The following is a 16,438-nucleotide window of genomic DNA, read 5'->3' as shown; positions in this document are numbered from 1 at the left end:
TTTTAACCAAATTAATAACAAAGTCAAAATTATATACATTATGTCGTGCACATCAAAGCCAAAGAATTTTTTTTCAAGTAACGAAAAATAAAATAAACGCAAAGGGAAGCTTGACAACATGGTAACTTTTGGATTTGAAAAAGGATGGGGGGGAATTTTTTCTAAACTGATCTGATGGTAGAACAATACCAATAGCTGTGGTGCGTTTGCTTTCACCTCATCTCTTACTTAAGCTAAAATTAGTATGTCCATACTCTTGTTAATATTGCCATCATTTCCGCTTCAGTTGTGTTTAAATTAACTTGTGATCTATTGTCTACTTTTCGTGCATAACTATTTTTGTGGAAGATATTTTCACACATTTACCATGTAGTTATCTGATTTTCTACTTTCAGAATATGTGGAAAGATGGTAATTTAATGGGATCTACTATCTTGAATGCTGATTCAATTTCCTCTTTCTATGTTCCCCTTCCCTCAATGTCTTTTGCAGGCACTTGAGCGCCTTTCCTTTGGAAAAAGTAGGATTAGTGATACAGTGTTAGCACAAAATAGAATACTGTTCTTCTGGTATTGCACCACCTACCTTCTCCTTGAGAAAAACAAGCCTAAATACCAGCAACTTGAGCCAATCCCACTTGAACAAAACAAAACACACTTCAAACTCGAGGAATTAAACCCTGAACAAGTTGATCAGACACTTGAATCTCAACCTGTCAGCCAAGATGGATCCAACCAGCCTCTTGAGTCACCTGAAGTGGATCCTATTGGTCCATTTGTCTTAGAAGGTTTGTAATCAGTTGGGCACTAATGCTGTTCTTATCAGATATCCACCTATTTATTAATTTATACAATACAGGTACTAAGTAAAGAGATACATATCTTTGCAAAGGATGGCCTCCTGCAGTCACTGAGGCCCTAAGCCGTTCCCCATAAACATGGACCACACACAATCAAGATGTGATTATCGAACATACAAAAAGTCAACTTTTCTTGAAGGTCTTTACTTGTAAAAATAAAATGAAAAATTAGAGTGAATTTTGGCCTCTTGAGCTGTATCATGTTCGATTTTACCAGCTGTTCTCCATTCAATAACAAGCATATGTCGAAATCATCCATGCAACGGGTTTTGTTGAATGTGAATATTACTGTAATTAACAATACGTAAAGGTCCAAGCGAGTAAAGGTTTTCTGTTTATGAACTTAGGATGGCATTAACAATTTAACATGTGCCTAATTGATGGCAGGTGGAAGCCTAGTTATTCCTAATCGTTCGTTCTTAGGCCTAATTGATGAGTTGTTTTCGATTGCATTAGTGGATTTTGTTGGCTTCCTAGTGTCAGTAGTGTGCTTGTTATTATTATTATTATTATTATTATTATTATTATTGTGTGTATTTATCATTATTAGGATTTGTCTTTCCAAACAGATTTTTTTTAAAAGATTTTTTTCATTGTGTTACGTTGATTATTGGAAGCAATTGAATACGCCAAACAACGTGAGAAAGATTAAGACTTAAGAGAGAAGGCTCTTACTTCTTAGAAGCAAGGAAACACACACGCTACCCTTTATTCCAAATATGCGGTGTGACGTATACGTATGTATTATTATTGATTGCTACCCATTCCTCTGGCTCTTTCTCGGAAAACAACTTGTATATTTCGCCCTAACTTCACTCCAACGTCCTTCAATTCCCTCACGCTGCATCATCAACAATATATATATACACACAACCTGGCCACATCATAATATCATATCCATAATAACGTCCATCCACTATACAAACTAAAAAAAACAATGCAATCAAGAACTTGTCTCTTCTCTCTTGGCCTTCCATCACTCCCTCCTCCTCCACGGCGTAATTCATCACTACCCTTTATTTCACACACTAATAGGAGGAGCTTTATATGTGCATCATCATCATACGGGCACCACAATTACAATGATGGGAAGTTGGTGGATGAGGACATGATCACTCTTAGATGGAGAATCCGGGAGATTGAGATGGATGAAAATAACAACAATGAAGGTCCTTCTGATTGGATGAGCAAATTGGAGAAGAAATACTTTGCAAACTATGAGTCAGATGTGTGTGAGGCAGTTGGATTCTTACAGAGAATGTTAATGGACACTAGACCTTCCTTCGCATTCGCCATGGTCGCTCTGCTTATGCTAACCATGTCAACCTCAGCTTCACTACTACTCTTTAATCTCGTCCATTATTTATTAGCCAACCCAATCATGTAATCTTTCAACCAGATATGTATATAGCATTAAATTCTTCGATGCTCAACTAGCTAGTGTTGCATGTGATGTAATGAGATCTTAGAAATAAATAAATGTCATGTTGTTATTAGAGACACTAAATCACTAATAGTAGGTTGAATCATTTGGCACTTTAAGATTATAACAAGAAGTAGCAGAAAAACAGATGCTAAATTCTAGAAGTGGAACTTCTAGATACTATACTCAAGGTTCCTAATTAAAAAAGGAAAAGTATAAAAAAACTAAATTGGTTCGACTTGTCTATAACGCCGTTATATAGTTGGCAAGTAATTAATTAATTAAGATTAATTAATTATTATATATCATCATAGCTCCACTAGACAGATGCATGAGAAGAGTGGTTCTGATGTTGGTTCTAGATTGTTGAGTTTAATTTCTTGGTACCCATTCTATACGTGCCGTTTCGGTTGTATTTAACTACAATTTTTTGTTGACAATGTCAATCTTTCTAGACACAATTGCAAAATAATGTTTAGTTGTAACCCGAATCTTATGCTGCTTTTTGAATCAAACTTTGTTTCTTCCTCAAAATTCAAGGCCAAATGATGACACTTCCAGTTACAAGCCTTGCAAGGGATGACCCCGTCAAATATTAAATTACTAAAAAATAAAAAATTAAATAAATACATATTTGATTTTTATTGGTGAGACATGAATCAGAATATAATAGTATTTTTTTTATATTCACACTTGAAAATTGAAAAATGAAAACTCATTATTTCTTTACGATAAAATCAAACTATACCAACTGGTAAGTTAATTAGTTGGCCATCTTACTATTTAAAGAAAACTTTTTAAAAAACTTCGAACAATATTATTATAGACTGAAAATTTGGTGCAGGTGATAAAATTGTGAAAGAATAGGAAAAACAAAGAAAAGAACTTTTATTGATTGTTGATTGAATTGAATTGTACTGAAGTGTGTTGTAAACTATGAGGGTAAAACTAAATATATATAGAGTATTGTCCTATGAAAGATAAAAGCAAATAAAGATAAGATAAGAACAATTAAAGATAAGATAAAGATAATATAATAAAGACTAAAATTAAAATTGAATTTTTGTATTCTGTTGAGCTGAATTTGTGGGTCACGATACTTCTTTATTGTTGTCATGGGCTAAAGTAGAAGAGTAGTTTAATAGCAGGTAACATTATTGATTTAGCATAATATAGCGATGATAATAAAGGGAGTAGTTCAATGCCAACTTCTATGTTGAGAATAATATGGATATAGAATATATAATTATATACTGAAATTATTATATGTATTCTGCAGGTTCCATGCAAAATGCATAAACCGAGACTCACATGTTAACCATTAGGTCGGCGTTGCCCATAATAAAAAATTATTTGAAAAATTCCTAATCATATATATTGTTATTAGATTATTAGAAACAGTTGAGGCAACGTTGAAATAGATAGTAATAAAAACAAAAGCGCCGTCCTTTGTTTTGTTTATTACTAATATCAATAATTAATGTTAAAGGTCAAGCCTCTTTTATTTCTGCTCCATCACTTTCTCTTCTTCCTTTGCCCCACACTCTATAGTCTATACCTTCTTCGTATTTTTCCATTACTTTAATTATTTCAGCTCGTGCTATATTATGCATATAATTCAAATATCTCACCTAGGAGTGTTTGCGGTATAGTTTGGATCGGTTTTGAGTAAAAAATTTATCCAATTCAAACACTAATTTTGCTTGCGGTGCGGTTTGGATTGAATGACTTTAAAAAATCTGATCCGATCCGATTCAATTTCAAGCTGTTTGGATTGGATTGGATTTGTGGTTTTGTAAATTAAAAAAATTAAATACATATAACAAGTCTTAACATCAAATTTTAAATAATCAACAATAACATAACAATTCTCAACAATATTTTTAAAAGCCAACTATAACATAATAATAGAAATAAAATTATAGGTTCGTTAAAATAAATAAATAAATAACATTTTGAACATAAAATATTTATTAAATAATAATAATACTGAATAATATAAAAATGTATAACAAATTGAAGGCTCAATTTTTTAGTTATGGAACCGTTAGTGTGCTTTCCTCGGATATGGAAATAGGAAGAAATAGACAAAAAGGTGGGACAGCTTTATATCATTTTTAGGTGAAAGAACTCGGAGGGTCCGAGTTCTTTGTTAAGCAAAAATAAACAAACAAGTCGGAGGGTACGACTTGTTGATGGCTGGAATTTGAATTTGAATTTTAACAATGCAAAACGGACCGTGAGTTTTGTATATATATATTTTTTATCAAGCTGAAAATGAAATCGTAGGTCCGAGTTCTCTTTTTTAAATATTAATTTGAATCTGCCAATGGTAAATGGTAGGTCCGATTTAGGTTTATTGAAAATATCAGATTCCGTGTTTTTTTCTCCTTCATGGTATGTAACCCAAAAATTTGTTAGTATGGTTTCTGTTATTATTTAATAGAATAAGAAAAATGGATAATAGAGTACTTTTGAAAATGTATTATTTTGAATGATAGAGTACAAAAATAATACACATTTCTATTCAGCTTCTAATAATAACAACAGTAATAATAAACTTCCTAACAATAATAATTTTAATTATAAAATATTAAAAAAATTAAAAAAAAACCTATATCTGATAAAAATGATAATAATTCCTAAATTCAATTTCTAACCACAACAATAATAATTAGCCACCTAACAATAATAATTATAATTATGAAATATAAAAAAAATTTAAAAAATTTAAACGGAGAAAGGAAGAAGAAGAAGGTGGAAGCGAAGTTGAAAGTGAAATCTGAAAGTGATTGTAACCGGATAATGAAAGTGGATTGCATGAGTCTTTGTTTGATTTCAGGGCACCGTTAGGGGAGAAGCTGCTGAGCGATGCGTGTCCAGGCTGCATCAAATCGGACCGTGCGTATAGTGAAACGCAATTCGGACGGTCCGTGTGGTAAATGGGAACTCGCAGGGTCCGAGTTGTGGTTTTACTGACACCACAAAATTGTAAAGCACTTCTCTCCCCCATATCAGAGTCCAACGCCATTCATGTATCCATATGCAAATTAAATAGCGCAAATTGAACATGTTATAAGTATAATTGTAAATATAATAATAAAATAATAATATTATAATACATTATGCGATTTAGATTGGATTGGATCGGATATAAAAAGTAGATCCGAAATCTGATCCGATCCAGCGATTTATAAAAAATAAAATCCAATCAAATTCGAATTAGTATAATTTTAATCAATTTTCAATTTGAATTAAATTGAATGAACGATTTAATTTAGGTCGGTTTGAATTTGAACACCCCTAATCTCACTTATATTATCATCAGATTCTTACTTGTGACAAGAATTATTATTCATGCAATGCACCTTATAATAACAGGGACTGATTACCTGGTGTTATTATATTTGAGGGACACGCGTCACTTTCCAATAGGCCGCCACATATAGAGAGACGCGGTTTGAAGCAGATGTTAATTACCTGTCAATAAAAAAATAAAAGAAACACGGTTTCGCCACATTACTTAATTAGCTTGGCTTCTTCTCTAATTAAGATTAAGATCAGATCCTTAATTTACACCTCCTTTTCAATTATTCAATTATTTCCCAACTGTGCTTATTATAAATATCATCATCATAGGAATTGAATCCACTTCATAGTTTATAGTAAGAAAAACATCATCCAACACATAAATATATACTTGATAATGCAATCCACTTCTCTGATAAATTATTCCTCATCAGCACCATATTTTCATGGAAGGAAATTAGGGAAATCTTCACTCATAGTTATGGCATGTTGGAAGAATAATGATACCAACAATAACAACTACTATGGTGGTAGATTGGTGGATGAGAGCATGATAGTGCTGAGGAAGAGGATCCATGAGATGAAGATGATTGAGAGGAACTACGAGGCACCTTCTGATTGGATGGATTGGGAGAAACAATATTACACAAGCTATGACTCCATGGTGTTGGAAGCCATGGCCTTTCTCCAGACACAGTTGATGAACACAAGGCCAAGTTTCGCTCTTGGAGCTATGGCTCTTCTTGCTCTCTCTCTTCCAACTTCTGCTGCTCTTCTTTTCTTCCATCTTCTTCACTTTACCAACTCTCTTTTCTCTCCTGGGATCCATTAGATACATTCATACAATACAACTAGTACTTAGTGCTTATAGATTAGAAATATTTGTTTGGAAGCATACTATATATTAATTTGGTATATGAAAGCAAAATTAAAAATTAAAAGATCATGAGCGTCCCTAATTTTATGCACACTTATTCATGTCTAATAATTGCATATAACTGTGTCAGGCACTCTCCAATTTCTTACAAAAAAAACTTCCCAAATATGGTAATATATTGTCTAGTCTAGAATGTATAATAGTGGTGCAGCAACATATATATATATATATATGAGATAACAAAAGAAGAATTGAAAAAATTATATTGAATTAGTTGGATCCTTGACAAAACTGTATTATAAAGCCTTCTCTTAATCCTTTTATTAGATATGAACTTAAGTAATTAGTTTCTCTTAAACTTGAGAAATGTTGTATTAGAAGATGGATGAATAATCGATATAAATGAGAAAATTTATAGTGTAAGATTGATAGAAAGAATGTATTATTAGGTCCTTACTGATATATGATTAGCATGCATGCACAGAAACAATGATGGATGATTGATCATGATTATTCATGAGCAACACAAGCAACTTGGCTAGTTATTAGCAATTCCAAGGTTGTTCTGATTCTCTATCTTTTTGCTGTCAAAAGATACACACATAATTAATTAGAATAATCCAGAAAATTATTGGAATTAACCACAGTACTAGTACACTACTTTTGGTATATGAACGAATGAATATACTTATCGTACAGAAATTAAATGGTGGATGGGAGATGAGATGGAAGAGGCCCCTTCAGTCCAAGACACAACAGCGAGAGCTAAACAACAGCTCCTGCATCGTCGGATCAGGATCACACCATGCGACCATGATGGTATGCTCTTGAACCGACGAGTCAGCAGCTGTGTTTCAGCCCTCTTCTACTGCTTCGGACTGGACTGAAGTGAGCCCCTTCTTCTTCTTACTCCCCCCTCCATTCATCACAACAATGATAATATTATCATCATTGGTTACAAACACAAACATGCATATCTTGTGTGTCTTCTAGGGTATTTTATTCTCAAACAGAATTAACCTAGCTACTAGCTAGGGTTTTGAGTATTCCTGAAGAGAGAGTGTGTGTGAGTGAGATCTGGTACGAGGAAATTGATTAAAGCCAATGAGGTGTGAGAAAGCTAGAGGGTGGGGTTTGTTTAAATAATAAAGAAAGAAAGGAAGAAGCTAAGGATATTTTGGGGACATGGAAATCTAAAGGCAGGCTGAGATGAAGATTTTGGGGCAGTAGTAGCTAGCTTGAGTTGAATTATATATAATGATGATATGGTTGAAATTGATTTGAAGAAGAAGACTAAGACTACACTATCATTATTCCATCCATGACACTATAGTACACTAGTGATGAGGAGGCCAAGTTATATCTAATCAAAACAGCTGGAAGGCCTTAACATTATTATGTATGTGGCACAAATTCTTAGAGAGTAGGAGTAGTGAATCAAATGGTGCAGCAGAATAGCTGTCCCAGTTGCATTTCTTTGCATCACAGATATATGTATCCTTCCCCCCTACATCAGACCCCATCTAACAACTTGTTCTTTCTTACCTAACCCTAACACTCTCATTACCTTGTCCTTTCTCCCCTTATTAACTACCCATGGTAAATTTCAATTACAACTTCAATCTCTCTTTGACTTATTAATGACCTCACATCAATGCTATCTTGCATGCATGATGTTCAATTCATTCCAAATACTTGATTGATACTTGTGATTAAGAAATAAGTATAGTTACCATCTTATCTAATCTTAGGAAGTGTCATGCAATGTTGCTTCCCAACCAGTGATTATAGATAGGGTTCTGTGTAGTTAGTTGAATCCCAACAATTTGTTTCATCAAATATATATATAATAAAGTGGAGTGATAATTAGGATTTTTTGTTTTAATATGGGAGAGTGAAGAGAGTTTTACGTTAATGTTACAAAAAATAGAGTTTTACAGTGTTCTGGGAACGCTGTTCTGTGCAAACACAATACGCAGAACATGTATTATACTGACAATACGCAGACTGTGTATTTACAATACACAAACTGTATATTATAATTTAATATTAAAATAATACAATACGCAGTTTGTGTATTGTCTTTATAAATTAAAAAAAAAATTTGATCTGACAATTCGCACCTGCAAATTCTATAGTCTCCAGAATTTTGTAAAACACCATAACTTCTAATATTAAAGAATTACACCCATTTTTATCCAATATCCAAAAAAATTAACCTGATAATTAATGTAGTTAGTTACTGGTCCCTAAATAATGAATGTGATGAGTGGTGTGAATATGAATAGAAAGATGGGGAGGCCGTACTGAACAGTAAAATAGGTTGAATGACAGTAAGCTAGCTAGATAGCATGTAAACTTTGGGAAATGAACACATGCATTGTATTGTTTACTCAATACCTGAGTTATGAGTTATGAGCCCCAAAAGATATGAAAACACTTCCTTTTATAAAGAAAAAAATAGGAAAGTACTTTCTTCGTCATTTTCGGGAACCTTTCTTATATTTGGGTGATGGCGGGTTTTATCATCATGACTTATCAGCCATTCTCACTACTCAATAGTCAAATGGGAATCTTTTTCTCTGTTCAGTACCGTCTTGTCTTTTCTTTTCACTTCCTTTTTATATCTTTTTCTGTTTTTTAATTTATTAATAACATTATCTTTTTTTTTGTTATTGGACTGGAACATTATCTTTATTTTGGGCTATATAAATAGGGTCTATCCCAATACAATTTAGGCCCAAAGATGATGGGCTAACAGGCCCAATTGACCAAAAATGTGAATGAGAATTGAGGATGTATGTATGTGACCAAGAATAGCATGCATGCATGACATCTTAAAGATAAAAAACAATTCATGACCCAAAAAAAAAAAATAGAAAATAGAAAATAATCTATTTGTATGTTACCTAAGTTCTTCTATCTGTGCAAGTTTAAGTAGATTGAATTACAAGAGTAGCATGCATGCATGACATCTTAACAATCAAATAATAACAGTAACACCTAGATAATTAATAACCTAGTAACACAGATAGTTTGAATTTAGGGGAAAAATAGAAAAAGAAAAACTACCATCTACTCTAGAACTTTATTATTATGCTGCATCGTCATAATATTATATATAGTTCTAAAAGTGCTTATTTAAAAAAAATATATAATAAAAAAAAAATATAAATAATCAACAACATTTTTAATAATGTGTAAAAAATATGAATTAATAGGGTTAAAAGAATAAATTAATCTTAAATTTAATTAGTAGCATTAAATTAGAATGTAGTGCATTGTTATTTGATTAATGATTGTTCATGTTGTTTAAGATGATCATTGTTTATCTAGCCAGGGACGGATCCAAAAATATTATCATGAGGGCAATAACATATATAATATTAAAAAATTATGCAAAAAATTATATAATATAAAATGTATTTGATGGTTTCAGTGGCTAAGAGAATGGAGGTTGAATCTTAGCCCCCTTTTTGCTTAGTAACACTTGCTGGCCTTTGAAATAACTTCAGGAGACTTTTCTGTTTTTATCTCGTCCCTAGCCACGAGACTTTTTAGTTTTATCTCGTCACTTGGCACGAGATATTTTTTTGTTTTAGCTCCTGTGCAGTAGAAATAGAAATGGAGTAGTAGAGAAAGAAGATTACACCCAGATATATCCTGGTTCAGCTGCTAAGTGCAATGCAGCCTACATCCAGTCTCCATAACAACAATGATGGAATTTCACTATAATCAACTTGATTACAAATTGTAAAGTGCTAACCCAACTTACAAGGGGATTCCCACAGAATCATGAAATACAACATAGACGTACAAAGGAACTCTAAGGACATCTATGGCTTTTTCTTTTAATTTTGCACTCTCTGCCTTTTTCCGCTCTATGGCTTTTTCATACAAACCTCACTGTTTGCCTTTTTCCATGAGACTCAAGACATGACAAAATTAAACAGAAAAAATACTAAACATAATACATTGAAGGAGAAGAGAAAACTGTTAGCTCAGGTAGCTCTAAGAATTCTGTGCCTTGCACTCTCACACTTTCGCCTTGCTCCAAACAGTGGCTGTTCTCTCTTCTTATAGAAGAGGGAAGCCTCCACTTTTGAAGCCAAAAACCAAGCCAATTTCTTCTTCTCCAAGAAACAGATCCGGTTCGGCCACACAGAAAGAGAAGAGATAACCATGTAAAACCCAACATGCAATTACCTCTAGTCCTTTCTAGGTCATCACTCTTCATCAATCCGAGCGCTCCATCCTTGGCTTGCTCTCCAAGATGGATTTCTGGCCCTTGATGTTTCATGATGATGATGACTTCATCTGCTCCAATCTCTGCCTCTTCCTGTCTTCCATCACTTCGCCACTCTAGCTACTTCCTGTGGTGGTTGAGCAGAATCAAAGACAAGTCATGCCTCCAAGAATCTCTACCTTGCTGGCCGAATATTTTTCTTTCTTTTTGAGTATGAAGAGCTCGAGATTACCTCACCAAATCTTACCATTTTTCGTGAATATCTTAGCCACAGCATACTTTTATTTTGTTATGTTTTCTTGCCATCATTGAGATGGTCTTGTAGAGTGTTCTTCCTTCACTTTGGTAGCTAATTTTTGCTTTCATGGTTTTCTGGGTAATGACCGAAACGGAGAAGGAAAGAGATGAGAGAGAATAAACAACTTGGAAGGAAAGCAATTAAATGAGTTACTCAATTTAATTCAAAAGATGTTTTTACTTCCCTTTAGAGTGGTGTGTAGCTTAAACACATCAATCATGTCACTCATTTTCTCTCTCTCATTTATGTTTCCAATGCTACCAAAATGAAATTTGAAATCCATCCTTAATGAAAGTTGGAATCCGTTGAAGAGCATAAAGCAAATAATAACATTTACTTTCCTGATGGATTTTGGATCAAACATTGGATCACTTAACATAGATCTTGGGTTTGTAATAATAAAATCAATTTGGCCCATTATAACAACTAGCTTCAGCCACAAATTAATTTGGACATTCAAAGCTAAGCTAATAGTAAAACACTTGGGCTTGTTAATTTTCTTTTTTTTCGGCCCAAAATCAATTCAGCCATACTCATCATGTATTCTTGCATTAAATCAAGACTGAGTATAATTGGGCTTGCACCAAAATTTTATTTTCGACCCAATTAAAATCTGCATCACAAAATTATTAATTAACATATGTTAAATAAAAATCAAATTAATAATATTGTGATTAAATATTTCAATAATGTTTGTTCATCATCAAAATTAACTTGAAGTTTTTCAAACTCATCAATCTCCCCCTTGATGACAAACATTATTAAAATTGAAATGGAAAGAAATTTAAAGATTGAGTAAAGAATACTCCCTTTGAATTTGAATTTCTCCCCCTTTCAAGTTGTCACATGGCTCCCCCTTAATATATACCATTTTTACCAAGGGAAGCACTAACCTGTAACATTTTAATCAAGTTTCAAGTAACAATGTTATTTAGCATATTCATTATATGATGCTAAATGCTTGATTTATGAGCAGAGTTGTATGATAATCAAAACTCTTTTGTTATCAATAAATTGATTTTCTCCTCAAACTCATTAATTGAGTACAAAGAAAATGTTGTTCAAAAGATTTTCAAATATTTTCCATTCAAGATATCAGAGCAGTATTATTATGTTAATGAAAATATTTTGAAACACACATGATCACATCAAAACACGGCAGCATATACATATCAAAGTTTAAAGGAACTACCAAAAATAAGTTATCAAGCCAGCATGTTTACCAAGATGAATCGGAATATTCCTATTTCAATAAAGGCATGTTCATCAAGATAAATCAACAACCAGTCATTCATATAATCAAAACAAATGCATTGTCAAACATCATCATAAACCAAATGCCAAATGCATTTCCAGCAGTAGTAATCACAGTGAAACAAATGCAATAACAACATGCATCCTCATCCTTTTAACAAGGGTGATCATGAATTTTCAAACTGAAAATTTCATCCCCTGTTTTTTGCCTCTGTTTTTCAGATTTCAATTTTCAGTTTTTTTCCCCTTTTTGTCATCAATGGGGTCCTGCAAAATAAATGAAAACAACATACTAAACAGCAGAATATTTATTTTCCACCAAAAACTGTGTACAAGCTCCAAAGGATTCCTAAAAGATGAAAATTTCAAGGATTTGGATCCTTTAAGATTGAATCATATTTTCACAAGGAAATATTTTTCAAACATCTTAATAAAATTCCATATCACACATGCATTTGAGCAAATAAATTTATCAATGATAATCAAAGCTCAAGTCAAAATTAATCCATAAAGTGCTCAAAAACAGAGCCAGATCAAAGCAAAACAAAACAGGACAATAAATCAATGAAACATAGCAAAGCAAAACATGGCAACAAATCAATGAAACATAACAAAGCATCAAATATACAAAGAGCAAAATAACAGAGTATTCAGCAGCAGTAGCAGCAACAGGGAGTATTAAATGCTGAATGGAGAGAGAAGATTAGGTGGTTAATGACCATTAAGTTGAGTGGAGAGAGAGGGTTATGCACGGTGATCAACAAGGAAAGATTTTAAAATTAAAACTGAAAGGTTAACTCCTAGAATCAAGGGATGAGGGAATGGAAAAGATTTGATTTGAAAATAACCACTTCCAAAAAGATTTGATGACAACCAAGAGATTTTGTGATTTTATTTTTCAAATAAAATGAGGAACTAACAAAACTGTCATGGCGGGGTCAAAGATATTTGATGGGGCCCATGAAATTAAATTCTGCATTGCCTCCCCCTTGATCATAGTCCTTCCATCATGCCCTCATTTTTATCTCGTCCATACCTGCGAGACAAAACTGAACAGAATCAAATATTCACAAATTATCAAAAGAACTTAAATCAAACATTCCCAAACTTTTTCTCAATGTACAAAATCTGTCTTCATAGAGGGGTTTTGTAAAAATATCAGCAATTTGGTCTTCAGATTTTACAAATTGAATATCAATAGTACCCTTTTGCACATGTTCTCTAATGAAATGATATTTTATCTCAATGTGCTTAGTTCTTGAGTGCAGAACAGGATTTTTTGATATGTTTATAGCACTCATATTATCACAAAATAAGGGTATACTATTGATTTTTAATTTGTAATCTTCCAATTGTGTTTTCAACCAAATTAATTGAGAGCAACATGCAGATGCGAAAATGTATTCAGCTTCAGCTGTGGATAAAGCCATTGTGGCTTGCTTCTTGCTTGACCACATGTTGAGTGAACTTCCAAGGAAGCAACACATGACAGATGTGCTCCGTCAATCCACTCTATCTCCCGCATAATCTGCATCACAAAACCCTACTGCACAAAAGTCATCAGATTTAGGATAGCACAATCCATAATCACTAGTTCCCTTAATGTATCTAATGATGCGCTTAACGGCCGTAAGATGGGATTCTTTTGGGTGAGATTGAAACCTTGAGCATACACCCACACTTTGGACAATATCCGGTCTAGAGGAGGTAAGGTACATAAGTGAACCTATCATTCCTCTATACCTTGTTTCATCTACATCTTGACCATCATCATCCTTTTCAAGTTTTGTGTTAGGATGCATTGGTGTACCCATTGGTTTGGAGTTTTCTAGGCCAAACTTTTTGATAAGTTCTTTTGCATACTTTCCTTGGTGAATAAAGGTACCACTAGGAGTTTGTTTAATTTGGAGGCCAAGAAAGAAAGTTAGCTCTCCCATTAAACTCATCTTAAACTCGCTAGTCATGAGTTTTCTAAACTCTTCACACAAGGATACATTGGCCGATCCAAATACAATGTCATCAACATAAACTTGAATAAGGAGTATATCATCATTAGATGCTTTAATAAATAAAGTGGTGTCGGTGGTACCCATTTGAAATTGATTTTCCAATAAGAAGGCACTAAGCCTTTCATACCAAGCTCTTGGAGCTTGTCTAAGACCATAAAGAGCCTTAGATAGTTTATAAACATGATTTGGAAATTTTTTATCTTCAAAATCGGGGAGTTGTGTCACATACACTTCTCTATCAATAAAGCCATTAAGGAAAACACATTTAACATCCATTTGAAACATTTTAAAACCTTTATGGGTAGCATAGGCAATAAGCAACCTAATTGCTTCCATTCTAGCTACTGGAACAAAAGACTCATCAAAATCTATACCCTCTTCTTGATCGTAACCTTGAGCCACTAATCTAGCCTTGTTACGAACAACTTGTCCATCCTCACCAAGTTTATTTTTAAATACCCACTTAGTACCCGTAACTTTCTTACCATCCGGATGGGGTACTAGTGTCCAAACCTCATTCTTGTCAAATTGAGCAAGCTCTTCTTGCATTGCCTTAACCCATGATGGATCCTCAAGAGCTTCTTTGACATTGTTGGGCTCCATTTGTGACAAGAGGGCAAAATTGCTTGGTTCGGGTTGCCTTTTGGTGGAGGATCTTGTTGTTACTCCTTGAGAGGGATCACCAATTATGAAGTCATGAGGATAACCCCTCATAGACTTCCATTCTCTAGGCTTCCGAAGTGATGTTGAGCTTTGATGAGTTTCTGGTGGTCTCACTGTTTTAGTTTTTCGTGTCTGCTCAGGAGATAAAATGGAAATGTCTCCTCCAATCTAACGAGACAAAAATGGACTGGAAGATTCTTCATTTTGAGCAGATTTAGGATTTTCTTTACTTGTTCCAGCCTCTTCACCATCTGAATCATTATCTATCACAACATTGGGAATTAAATTAGAATCACAAAAAGTAACATGTATGGATTCCTCTATGGTTCTATGCTCTTTGAGATAAATTCTATAAGCCTTGCTTGTGGTGGAATATCCAACAAACATTCCTTCATAGGATTTTGGATCAAACTTTCCAAGGTTTTCTTTATTGTTAAGTACAAAGCATTTGCATCCAAAAACATGAAAGTACTTAAGATTTGGAGGGGTTCCTTTCTATAGCTCATAAGGGATTTTTTTCAACCATTTTCTAATGATTGTCCTATTCAAAATGTAACAAGCTGTATTCACAGCTGCAGCCCATAAAAATTTAGGAATCTCATTCTCACAAAGCATGGCCCTAGTCATCTCTTGAAGGCTTCTATTCCTTCTCTCAACTACCCCATTTTGTTGAGGTATTCTAGGGCATGAAAAGTTATGAGAAATTTTTAAGTCATCACAGAATTTTTCAAAATATTGATTTTCAAATTCTCTTCCGTGATCACTTCTCAAATGAGCAATTTTTAAATCTTTTTCATTTTGAATTTTCTTGCAAAGGATTGAAAAAGCATGAAAGGCATCATTTTTATGAGCAAGGAAAAGTACCCAACCAAATCTAGAGTAATCATCTACCACCACAAGACCATAGTGTTTACCTCCTAAGCTTTGTGTTCTTGTTGGACCAAAAAGATCAATGTGTAACATCTCTAATGGCCTTTTAGTAGAAATTCCATCCTTTGTTTTAAAAGAAGATTTTACTTGTTTGCCTAATTGACAAGCATCACAAGTAAGATCCTTATCAAATTTGATATTTGGAATTCCTCTAACCAAATTTTTCTTAACTAGCTTAGAAATTTGGTACATGCTAGCATGACCCAACTTTCTATGCCATAGCCATTTTTCAGATTCAAGAGATGTAAAGCATGTTACATTTTGTTCTTTTAAGTCCTCAAGAGTTAATCCATACACATTTCTTTTAGCTTCAAATAAAATATCCCTAGTTTTCTCACAAACAACCAAACAAACAAACTTCTTAAAAACAACTTCAAAAACCAAATCACACAATTGACTAACACTAAGTAAATTATGTTTCAAGCCATGTACAAGAAGAACATCATTTATACAAGATGGGAAGCTTTTACTAACTTTTTCAACAGCCACTATCTTTCCTTTACCATCATCACCGAAAGTGACAAATCCTCCATCATACTCATCAAGCTTTATGAAGAAGGTTGTCTTTCC

At 33.4% G+C, this 16,438-nt stretch overlaps 3 protein-coding genes across 3 annotated transcripts in view; all 3 read left to right on the top strand.

Moving 5' to 3' along the window:
* The window catches only part of LOC107618234 (ABC transporter G family member 7), a 6,300-nt gene extending 4,959 nt beyond the window's left edge, over nucleotides 1-1,341 (top strand). Inside the window, 2 exon segments of the mRNA XM_016320244.2 lie at nucleotides 488-787; nucleotides 859-1,341. Of these exon segments, the coding sequence (XP_016175730.1) occupies nucleotides 488-787; nucleotides 859-869 (311 nt within the window). The 3' untranslated portion in view covers nucleotides 870-1,341.
* On the top strand, nucleotides 1,701-2,361 carry LOC107616149. Its single transcript, XM_016318145.2, has one exon. The coding sequence runs from the start codon at nucleotides 1,797-1,799 to the stop codon at nucleotides 2,244-2,246; it is 450 nt and encodes a 149-aa protein (XP_016173631.1). The 5' UTR covers nucleotides 1,701-1,796; the 3' UTR covers nucleotides 2,247-2,361.
* Nucleotides 5,831-6,976, top strand: LOC107619721. The gene has a single exon (XM_016322016.2). The coding sequence runs from the start codon at nucleotides 5,989-5,991 to the stop codon at nucleotides 6,421-6,423; it is 435 nt and encodes a 144-aa protein (XP_016177502.1). The 5' UTR covers nucleotides 5,831-5,988; the 3' UTR covers nucleotides 6,424-6,976.

This window comes from Arachis ipaensis, chromosome B09 (assembly GCF_000816755.2).
Source record: "Arachis ipaensis cultivar K30076 chromosome B09, Araip1.1, whole genome shotgun sequence".
In the NCBI taxonomy this organism is placed as follows: Eukaryota; Viridiplantae; Streptophyta; class Magnoliopsida; order Fabales; family Fabaceae; genus Arachis; species Arachis ipaensis.
This window is presented reverse-complemented; position numbering and strand designations above follow the sequence as displayed.

What these genes read in the sequence shown, in the direction of transcription:
- LOC107616149 (XM_016318145.2), top strand. Translation starts at nt 1,797, where the DNA reads ATGCAATCAAGAACTTGTCTCTTCTCTCTTGGCCTTCCATCACTCCCT.
- LOC107619721 (XM_016322016.2), top strand. Translation starts at nt 5,989, where the DNA reads ATGCAATCCACTTCTCTGATAAATTATTCCTCATCAGCACCATATTTT.